The sequence below is a fragment of the Schistocerca americana genome, chromosome 1, assembly GCF_021461395.2.
Source record: "Schistocerca americana isolate TAMUIC-IGC-003095 chromosome 1, iqSchAmer2.1, whole genome shotgun sequence".
Classification (NCBI taxonomy): Eukaryota; Metazoa; Arthropoda; class Insecta; order Orthoptera; family Acrididae; genus Schistocerca; species Schistocerca americana.
The window spans coordinates 664016301-664028416 of record NC_060119.1 but is presented as its reverse complement, the minus strand read 5'-3'; the positions used below and the strand labels follow the sequence as shown (position 1 = coordinate 664028416).

At 38.5% G+C, this 12116-nt stretch overlaps 1 protein-coding gene across 1 annotated transcript in view; it reads right to left on the bottom strand.

Moving 5' to 3' along the window:
- Nucleotides 1-11890, bottom strand: part of LOC124608359 (ribonuclease P protein subunit p20) — a 33936-nt gene extending 22046 nt beyond the window's left edge. The window contains exons 1-3 of the mRNA XM_047139979.1: nucleotides 11786-11890; nucleotides 11532-11745; nucleotides 11077-11245 (exon numbers count right to left, since the gene is read on the bottom strand). Coding sequence (XP_046995935.1) covers nucleotides 11077-11245; nucleotides 11532-11732 — 370 coding nt within the window. The 5' untranslated portion in view covers nucleotides 11733-11745; nucleotides 11786-11890. The remainder of the gene's footprint in view (nucleotides 1-11076; nucleotides 11246-11531; nucleotides 11746-11785) is intronic.
- Between the last annotated feature and the right edge of the window lie 226 nt (nucleotides 11891-12116).

The window sequence follows — 12116 nt, the reverse complement described above, 5'->3', positions numbered from 1 at the left end:
GTATGGACTGTTATTGGTTATCAAATAACATAATTAAAAAGACAATACACTCAATCGCCAAACCATTAGCTTATATTTTTAATATAATGTGTAGAATTTGGAGTTTTTCCGGATGCACTCAAGGTATCAAAAGTAGTCCCAGTTTTTAAAAAAGGAGACAAACATCTCCCCCAAAGCTACGGACCAGTCTCCATTGTTTCAATATTCTCAAAGGTATTTGAGGCGCTGATACACACACAAATAAGCAACTTCTTTGAAAAACACAATATCCTATGTAACAATCAGTTTGGCTTTCGAAAGGGGAAGAACACAACAGGGGCCATCTTGGAAATCATTGACCAAACCTTAACAGCTTTTGAAAATAATAACATGGTATCACTGGTATTATGTGACCTAAGCAAAGCTTTCGATTGCATTCCTGTTGACATACTACTGGGGAAACTAGAGTTTTATGGGGTGAGAGGGAGCACTTTATCTGTGATAAATTCTTATTTAAGTAACCGAAAACAATTCGTTTCAGTCAGAAATTTAAATTCTTCCATCATGGAAATCAGCACAGGTGTACCACAAGGGTCTATCCTTGGACCCTTCTTCTTCATTGTCACTATTAATGATTTACCTAAAAATATAGCTCACCTTGTTGTGTGTTATGCTGACGATACAACACTACTTACCACACATCAGAACATTTCAGATCTGAATAACCTAACAAAAGAAATACTAGATAAGGCCCTGGACTGGTTTGCAGCCAATAAGCTCCTATGCAACCCTGACAAAACACAACAACTTTTAATGGGAACATCAAACGAAGTAGGCAATAAGTCAGTAAAACTCTTAGGTATTCACATTGACTCAAAACTATATTGGGAAGAACATGTCAATCATGTACGTGAAAAAATATCTCAGGTGGCATATCTTCTCTTGAAACTAAGGGAGGTAGTGAGCTTGGAGTACCTCAGGGTGACATACTTTGGGCTATTCCAGTCACATATTTCATATGGTCTTATTATATGGGGGCACTCCCCTCACATCAAAAACATACTGAAATTACAAAAAAAAAGTCATACGTATAATATGTCAAAGAGGTCATAGGGAGCACTGTCGTCCTCTTTTCTCCAGACTCAGAATACTTACAATTACAAATTTATACATCTATGTGTCTGTACTCTACATTAAAAATAATATTTCAGAATTTATTGCCAGAAAGGAAATACACGAACACAACACCAGGGCGAACGGTAATTTAGACATACCGCGCCACAGATTAGCGAGAACAGGAAATTCCCACAAAGTTAACCCACTCAAAATGTTCAATAAACTGCCAATTCATGTTCAGTCTATGGATACAAATTCTTTTAAAATTAAGTGGTACAGCTGGCTGTCAGATCATCCATTCTATGACTTTAAAAGAATTCTTTGAGATGCCTGAGGAGAATATAAGCATTTAAAAGTTGTCTGTAGTTAAACATATTATTTTGTGCTGTGGTTAATCGTGTGTAATTACAAAGTTTATACTATAAACAATAAAATACCTTATTATATTAGATTATAAGATAGCTTGTTGCGTTAGCTTTTAAAATCTATCCTTTGTAATTTGGTACACTACCATGCTTCAAATGTATTTATAATGTATTGAAAGAAGTTTATTTTGTTATTCTGTATGTACTAGTACATCTTGTATGACGAAGCCAATATCATTGTAAAATGATCTATGGTGAATAAAATTCTTGAAAATTCTAGTTCCCAACAATCAACAGAGGATTGATGAATTAGCTATTACATTTTATGGCAACAAAATAAATTATTCTGCAGCTGTTATTGTGTTAGAAGAATTGTGGTATTATAAGCCAAACTTGGATGACTTAATTCGTCAGTTTAGGGACGTATACAGAGAGTTAGTTTTTATGCCTAACAGTATAAGGTGTGCTAATAGGTACTTCGATTTTAGACAAGGGCGTTATAGGCCATTGTGGTATAATTATTAGAGCCTCAATAAGAAAACCTCAGAAGTCATACCTCAGACGCACAGCCAAAGGCCATCCTAGAAAATGGCCTCACGGGTAGTGAGGTCTCCTGATCAGGGTAAAACTAAATATAGGCTTGTACAGAAGTTATGTAAAGAGAAGATGCATTGGCATTGTAAATGTCAGAATGAATTTTGTTTACATCTCAGATGGAACTGGGTTTATGGATTACAGAAAGTTTTTAAGCTACAAATTTTATTAATATGTAGGATTTATAAAACTGTAATATCCCTTCTGAACGTATTGTGTATCAGAGGAACCTTTTGCTCAAGGTAATTTGACGCATCTTCATTGTTACACAAAGCTGAAAGAAAAAACGTTTTTAAACGAAGTTAGATCTGGGATAGAATTTATGTTCAGGAGTATTAATGGCGTATTTGATGTTCAGAATTGTAGAAGCCGAAAGTCAGCACTAATTTACATAACGAAATATGACTCTCTTTCAATATCTAATTGTAATGATTCATGTTTGTCTTTTAATGTTCGGTTGCGTAGGTGGGCTGACCGAACTACTAGGGTCGATTACACAGACCCTTTTTTAGTTAACAACTAGTCACGCATTCGTTTTATTGAGAAGTATTTCAATTCTTTTCAGGCAAATCGGTTGGTCGCCAAGTCTTTGAGTGACTGTCATCTAAATTATAACGGCTGGGCGGGTCGCGTTGTACGGTGGTATAACAAGGCCTTTCGGTCCACGGAGGTTCGTAAGAAGCAGTTATACCTTTATGGCGATACAAATATTGGCAAGTCAACATTAATCGAAAAAATTCTTTCTCGAAAGCAGCATGTGTATCTAGTGTATCTAGTATAGTTATTAGTTACCTAACGTAAGTGATACTTATGAAAATCAATGGGCTGTTATGCTGGAATAAATCTACTTTAAATTGTGCTAAGTAATTTGAATTGCACTGCATGAGAAATGAATTACTTTAGCTGATGATTCCTTGGGCTGCTGATGCTTTGGCGTGTTGAGAGCTCAGCATGTAGTGCCATACAACTAATGTGGTGCAGCGGGCACTAGTAGTCGCGTGTTGTATATGTTTAGTCTAATGGTGATCGGTGATCAGGATTAATTGGTTTTTTTTATATGGTATAACTTGTTATGATGGATGAGTTATTGTCCATGACGGCAAACTAAATAACTATGGATTCAATTACCTTTGATTATTGTACAGCAGAAGCCTGTTGAGATGGCAAGTCAAACAGTGCCATTAATTATCAAAATATGAGAGTGCACTATCACGTAATTAAAGTTCTATCTATTCAGTAATGGTAACATTGGGATTCAGTTTTGAAATTCCATTTTTGAAACGAGAATCTGCGGATTTTAGATAGTCTTTTAAATTATTTTATTTCTTCAAGGCTATACAATTTTGTTAACATTGCATGATTAAAATTTAATCTTTTGAACATGTTAAGATCTGGAGTCAGCTTTGAATTTTTTTTTATTAAATGAGGGTTTATGGATTACAGAAAGTTTTTAAGCTACAAATTTTATTAATATGTAGGATTTATAAAACTTTAACTGTAATATCACTTCTGAACGTTCTTGACACACACTTAAGCACCAAAGAAACTGGTACAGAGATACGTGAAAAGGCAGAATACGGTGCTGTGGTCAGTAACGCCTATATAAGGCAACAAGTGTCTGGCACAGTAGTTAGAGCAGTTACTGCTGCCACGATGGCAGGTTATCAAGATTTAAGTGAGTTTGAACGTGGTGTTATAGTTGGCACACAAGTGATGGGGCACAGCATCTCCAAGGCAGTGATGAAGTGAGGATTTTTCCATGCAACCATATCACGAGTGAACAGTGGATATCAGGAATCCAGTAAAACATCAAATCTCTGACATTGCTGCAGCCACAAAGAGATCCTGCAAGAACTGGACCAATGGTGACTGGAGAGAATCGTTCAACATGACAGAAGTGCAACCCTTCCACAAATTGCTGCAGATTTCAATGCTGGGCCATCAACAAGTGTCACTGTGTGAACCATTTAATGAAATATCATCATTATGGGCTTTCGGAGTCGAAGGCAAACTCGTGTACCCTTGCTGACTACACAACATACAGTTTTACGCCTCGCTTGGGCCCGTCAAAACCGACACTGGACTGTTGGTGACTGGAAATGTATTGTCTGGTTGGATGAGTCTCACTTCAAATTGTATCAAGCAGATGGACGTGTACAGGTATGGAGACAACCTCACAAACCCATGGACCCTGCATGTCAGCAGGGGACTGTTCAAGCTGGTGGAGGCTCTGTAATGGTGTGGGGTGCATGCAGTTGGAGTGATATGGGACCCCTGATACATCTAGATATGACTGACAGGTGACACACACGTAAGCACCCTGTCTGATCACCTGCATCCACTCATGTCCACTGTGCATTCCGATGGACTTGGGAATTCCAGCAGGACCCCAAATGTCCATAAATGCTACAAAGTGGCTCCAGGAACACACTTCTGCTGGAAACCAAACTCCCCAGACAAGAGCATTATTGAGCATCTCTGGGATGCCTTGGAACATGCTGTTCAGAAGAGATTTCCACTCCTCATACTCTTACAGATTTATGGACAGCCCCTGCAGCATTCATGGTGTCAATTCCCTCCAGCAGTACTTCAGACATTAGTCAAGCCCATGCCACATCATGTTGTGGCACTTCTGCGTGCTCGAGGGGGGCATTACATTCCATATTCATCTCACATAATGTGTTGCCTGCCTTATTAAGAAGTTGGTTACAATACAATTGGGCCATGTATCGTGTACCAACCTCAGTTACAGGTCTGTGGACATTACTGGGTGATCAGTGATGCCCGACATCTCCCCCCAACTGATGATCTCGCAGCCATACTGGAACCTCCACTGTAGCCTTCCAAATTTTTTAACCTGCCTCAAATAAATATTTCAATAAATGATATTCAGCTCAACCTCATCAGTTAATAAGAGCCCAGTCCTCCACTCCCAACCACTAAAATTTTGTTTCAACTGTACCATGTGCAAAAATTCTCATGGAGCTTCAGACACTATTCTCTAAATCATTTACACATATTGTGAACAGTAATCAAGGTTGCCACAAGTTTCCCCCCATAAATTCCCTGATTGCCAGACAAGTTTTAGCATTTTCCTCAGACAGATTTTGAGGTCTCAAGGGTAAGTTAAGACGTAAGTTGACAATCCATCTTTGCAGGTAAGGTACAAGAAACAACAGTGCAAACACGGAAACATCTTAAAAAATCTTGCAAGCAGACGGCGTTTCCTGATGTGAGCAAAACTCTTAAGTACTAACTCCAACATATTTTGTAATGAACTGTTTTCAGATGGAGAAAGCAAACCAAATGGTACACGTGTTCCATTAAGACCACTGATGTTATTTTGAAACACAGTCTGTGACAAAAATGTGTGTTTCCTTGAAGTCACACGACAGATTTAAAGTACCTTCACTGATTTCAGAAATAATGTCAGCTAAAAATAAGCCTCTGCTAATAAAATGTAGGTTCTACTATGTTTGTTATTGTCGGTTATCACCCACTGTGTTATAACTATTATTTCACAGGTATTGTGTAGTGCTTCTTTCAAGAAGTATACGAGTACATAGAATACAAACCACTAGTGGCTGATAACTTTCTTCTTCTTATCGCTCATACTTTCTAATATATGAACTACTTTGGAAGCACCAAAATGTTTAGAGATAACTGCAAAAACAGCCTGCAGTTTTGGCCTGTTGAGCAATCCACTTGTGCGGCCAGCTATTTGCGAGTCACAGACAGCATGTTGATGAAATTAGACCACAGTGATCAATACATGCAACCAATAACTTGTTCAAATAATCTGAGGATCAATAATAATGAGGATAGGTAGCAACTCACCATAAAGGATCACTCAGACACAACTCTCGCACACATGACCACCACCTCCACATGCTGTCTCTAGTCTCTGAGAATCAGGTCTAAACAAACCACTCCTCATGAGTCCCTGCCTCTCATTAGCAACTGCTAGGCTAACAGCAAGAAGTGGTGGCAGCACTGACTGCAAGCTGAGGGGATGGTAGGAAGGGGAGAAGTGGTAGTAATGAAGGGGTAGGGAAACTGCACATTACTCTGTTGCACCCATCCAGCGATGATGCATGACACTTCAGTAAACAAACCATTTCATCTATTGAGACAAAAATGAGATTTTTCCAGTTTTTTGTTTTTCCAAATTTCCCTGATATGTTTGAAATTCCCTGATTTCCATTACCTGGTCTCATCACACTTCCTTTGGGTACTCCTGAAATTATCTTTACATTTGTCCAAATTACCCCCCCCCCCCCCCTCCTCAACAACAACATTTGCGTTTAATGTGCATGGAACTCTTGAATCCAGTCACAAATCTGGTCCAATGCTCCGTAAGCTCATTTTTTTCCCCCCGACAAAATGACAAGGCAGGACTGTATCAAATGGCTTTCTGAAGCCAAGGGACACAGCATCAACCTGAGTGCCGATGTCTACAGCACTATAGTTGTTATGGAGGAACAGAGTGCGCCGAGTTTCCTCAAGATCTCTGTTTGTGGAATCCATGTTGATTTTAATGGTATGCACATCTTTCAGTTGATGGGAATGCTTTATTGCTTCAGCGACCTATGATAAACTGCTGCTGTCTTTCCACTACTAAGCAACTGTAGCTGTTTTTCAATTCTATCACTTATCTTAATATCAGCCATTTTGAAGTTCATGTGAAGATTGAAAGGAAGGACCTTATATAATCTTCCATAGTAAGATACTTTCGGAAGAACAAATTCTGCATTTCAGCGTTCTCTTTGTCAGCTAACATTGTGGTGTGAGTATAGTCACTGAGTTACTGAACAGATGATTTCAATACACTTACTGGTTTTACTTAAAACATAACTCCTCACAGTAACCACTCAAATCAGTTTGAAAAATTTTACTTTCAAGCTCAGTGAATGCCCCTCTCATTGTTATCCTTATGCTCAGTTTTGCTTTGGTTGGCTTTTGACTTCTCTTAAATCTGTGATGGATCTTTGTGTGTCTATGTAGCAGCTTTCTAAAATGGCTATTAAATCAATGTGGATCTTTCTCATCCCTTAGAACCTTGCTTTGTCTAAGGCATATTCAATTATGCTTTTAAATCTTATCCACCTGTGTTCCACATCTTTGTCCTCAACACTGTGTATTTGAGGTTGACTACTAACATATTCTGTAATTTATTTATATCATGTCACCCTTGCTAAATAAGAATACTGTTCTTAACAGTCCTTATAACAACCATAATCACTGATGCTACCACAGCTTGATCATTTATGCCCCCTTTACCTTAAATGATTCGAAAATTTCAGGACTGTTTGTTGCGAGGTGGTTTAAGATATTACTCTCATGAGTTGGTTCTCTAACTATCTGCCTGAAGTACAACGTTTAGGATAATGCCCATGAATACCTGTCTTTGGCACCAGTTTTAATCACATGACTCTCCTATTCTATAGCTGGAAATCTGAAGTCTCCTCCTGTTACCAAAGTTTGGGCAGGAAAATTATTCATGAAATGAAACTCTCCTAGTTCTCTCTAAATTACTCTGCCACTACTGCTACTGGCCAAAGCAGTCTACAAATGCATCTGACAACCATTTTTGAACCATCTTTCAAATAATGGAAACTATGGGTAGGAATATCAACAATGTAGGAAAGACAGATTGCCACTTACCATAAAGAAGACATGTTAAGTTGCAGACAGGCACAATCCAAAGAAGCTTACATAAAGCTTTCAACCACAGCCTTCATCAGCAAGACACACACACACACACACACACACACACACACACACAAAAAGCACACCCCACGCACACATGACCGCCAATTCAGGCCCGACATGTTAGAGACGGCAGTCACCTTTGATGCTTAAATTCATCCAATTTATTTCACATTCAGAATCCTTAATAATATCACAGATATTATTGACTTCTTTACTGCAATAAATACTCTGCTGCCATAGTTTGCTAACCTATACTTATGATAAATATTCCAATCTGTACTTAGGATTCCATTGCCGCTCCCTTCTGCTTTTAACCAATTTTCTGTTTCTAATGCTACCTAGGCATTATTACCTTTTATAAACAATAGTAATTGTGGGACTTCACCATGAATGCTTCTGCAGTTTAATCTTCAGTGATCCAAAGGGAGTGGCGATTCTTTAACTTTCTTTTAAAAAACCGTGTGCACACTACATGGACTTTGTTAACATAGCAGTCATCTCCTACATGCAATGCATGCCTGACCTAATGAGTTTGGGATGGGGGTAGGGTGGGGAGAGGGAAACTACAATTATCTACCAGATAGAAGTTGAGAAATCTGTGTCTATAACTTTGTTGCAGAATTGTCTGACCCTCTATTTTAGACCTTCCACTGTACTTCAAACCAGAGTACTGCAACTGACTCTGTGTACACCATATGTAACAAACTCGCTACAAATAATGAGCTTAGCCTACATCCCATGTGTCATGCTAGTTGCTTTCACCAAATCAGACAATCCAAGTGGTAGGTCATTTGGGCTGACGCGAGCCATGATTTGCAACCAAGTGCACCCAGGGCATTCAATAGCTGCAGGTAGAGCCTCTTCCATGACTCTGATGTGACCACCTGGCAAACATACCAGCATTCTTTCCTAAGCTGTCAGCTATTTCCCTGAGGTGTTCCATTACCCACATAAGCAAGAACTGCATTGTGCAAAAAAACACTCCGATATATGAAATCAACAACTGCAGATGGCACTAAGTTTGAGAATAATGAAGACTGTAGTACTGTGAATTATAGTGATGCTGATCATGCTGAGGACAAAGGCACAAGATGATCAACAACAATTGGTATTCTACTCACGTTTTTTTGGAGGTCTAAGTGGTAAGGTAAATTACAGTAGTGCGTTGCTCTTTCTTCAATGGAGGCAAAATATGTGGCCCCACATGAAGCCTCCAAATAACTTGTGTGACTACACAGACATTTGAAAGAAACTGCACCTTTTGATGGGCTCTCAATTCCTATTTTTTACAGAAGATTAAGGAACTACTTCATATGGCGCTTACTTCATGAAAAGTATGAAACATTGCATGATAGTGTAAAAGTACTTGCATTTCCAATTTTAGTACACATGTTAGTATTCTTTCGAGCTGTGGTATAGAAACACTTAGTTAATTGTGCTTTTGCTTTGAATGTTTGATGGACTTTTCAGTATCATCATACTTTCGAGGTTTAAACGGAATATTTAATTTTAAATCAGCCAATGGTACTTTACTAACACAAATTATAAATCACATTTATTTGTAAATATATCCTACAGTAACTGTTCATTTTGTAAGGGATTTGTACAAATTAAGTTCGTTTACCTTCGGTCAATGACATAGTTTTAAAGGTAGTCACAACTGACTTCCCTTTCGGCAACTATTTTCTTACACAGCTGTTTCTATCACAAAGAAATAGGTTAAATATGTAGCTATTATGAGAATGATAAGCAAAGCAAACTAGATGTGTGTACCAAATTACACAAAGGCAGTATTCAAGTGACAGCTTGGGAAGGTGCACTTATTGTATACTGTGACTTTTTCGATGCTTGTTGCTGTTGGTACCTGACATATACAGGAATGTTCAGTACAGGTTTTGGCTTTGACCAGAGACATGGGAAAAACCCGGTAAACAATATGGCAACTGTAATGTGATGTTATTGGTGTTTTTTTCCAAACAGATTAAACTATAGATCAGTCTGTCACCACAACCAGCTTCCCAAGGGTCACATTTGTTGGCTTACCAAATCACAACCAAACTGTCACCTTCCAACATAATCTAGATCTTGGGCAAAGTTACAGGTCAGTTTGTCAGCACAATCAGTTATTATTACTATTATTTTTTTATTACCACATTCATTGATGTCACCAACTCACAATAACCTATAGCCTACCTCAGAATAAGCTACAGATCAAACCTTACACTGCAACCAGTTTTTTTCCCCCCATTCATTGGTTTTACCAAACAACAACAAAACTGTGAAGATATGTGCCATAAGGTGACTGACACAAGCCATTAACAGCCATATATGTCTTCACTGGCCAAACCTGAAGACCCATATTGAACACTCCTCCTGACCTGCTATGTGTAGGCACAATGAATGATGGGAATTGAAGGCAATGAATCCCAAGTCAATTATCCACAGCCAGTCACAACATTTGTTTACATATAAAGTTACTGACACTTCATTCTATCAGGTTAGAATTTAACCATATCATCAAAATTTTCTGTGAAATGAGAAACAAAACACAGATGATGGACATACATCTCAGGCTATGCTATACATCAATCTATGATGGCAATCACTTTTTTGTGTTGAGATTCATAGCTTTCACCAATCCACACCAAATTATCACAATCCAACCTAACCTAGGACCTGGGCTTCACTACAGTTCAGTCTTGACATAAACAAACTGACAAAAGCAGCATGCAGTGGAACAGCCTGCTACACTGTAAGTGCACTTAAGCCAATGGCTACATACATTACAACTGTTATTCCTACCACCACTGCAATGTGTATCCCCAAATCCTCTGAATCACTAAATAGACAGTCAGTACTCTAGCAGAACTGTGAACATTGTTCTGTAAATAGGGAAGTCAGCCTACACTGTGCATTATCTGGTGCTCATTACAGAAATGAAACTGGCAGAATTTAGGGCCACAGGGGAGAAGGACCAATAATTCTATTACGGCCACCTATGAAAGGTAATCAACAAGGACCAAAATACTTATGTGAAAAGACAAAGAGCAATAGAGGAGTACAGTGGACTGAACAATCACATGCTTCATCTAAAATTTGTATACATCCTTGTACAAAACTTGTTTCAATATAACTGCAGTTCCGATGTTTGCTATTTCTTGGAAGCATACGGGAAACAGCACATACAGGTGAAATACAGTGCAAAATGACCGTCCAGAATCACAGAGATTCAGCAACTCCTCTCCACACTTGAAGTAATCTGTTATCCCAGGTTTCCATTACGTCACTGTGATAGAAATATATGTCTTACCAATGATATCCACTGTTGAGGTATTTACAGAAAGTTCAACCGTCCCAAGGAACTTCTCCTTAAGCTGAAGTGCGAGGTTGACAGCTCTGGTAACGGCTGCGCCCAGACCGTGAATTACAATTTCTGGCTCACCACTCTCCAAAAGCTTCTCACTACGAGCCAGCTGACCCTATAATACAGTGCTATTAATCAGAACATGAAAATCTTGCATTTCTACAATTATTGTCTAAGTTCTAATAAGTATAGTGTGTGTGTAAACTAAAATCCTAGTTACAGACAGCCCAGAATTTTAACAATTTTAAGAATTCATAGGAAAGATAAATAAGCGCCACTTCAAATATTTCACAGTATCTTTCAAGTTAAGAACAGTCCATTGCGTAAGCGACTTTCCTAAGGGAAGGAATCGTGTACTCCTTTTAAACTGCAAACATAAACAACGAACAGTCCACTATTACCTTGTAATTAGATTTGTTTGTGATATAAATATCCTGTTTCCGGCGGGGTAAGCGTGGTGGTAAACGCTTTCTTAAAACATGATCATTATTAAGTTTAGGTCTTTCTCGTTTTTTCCACTGCGCATCTGTCACACCAGCGTCAGCCATTGAAAGTTTAAAAACACTACCAAACGTAAGTTGGCAGACCTGTCGATACAACATTTAGGTCATGGAGCTTCGACCATAGGTTAGTATCTATGGTCGAAGTCATGGAGGTATTCTTACCTCCATGATTTAGGTAATTATTCCAAAGATATTTACACTGTTGTTGTTATTGTGATTTATTCATACATATAACTGCACCCTTGAAACCATGGAGGTACCTCCATGCTTGAAACGCACAGTTGCGCAAGAGTGCTTCCTCAAGCATGCTTCAACATGTCTAGGAAAAACTTGCGCAAGTCAAATGGCTGTACACGAAGCTTAATATTAGCCGAATTACAATAATACATAGCTACGCGAGCGTACAAGCATTTGCATGCTTGAACTTGTATACCAAGTTCAGGCAAAATTGTGCAAGACTTTGATTTGATTTAATTTTTATTT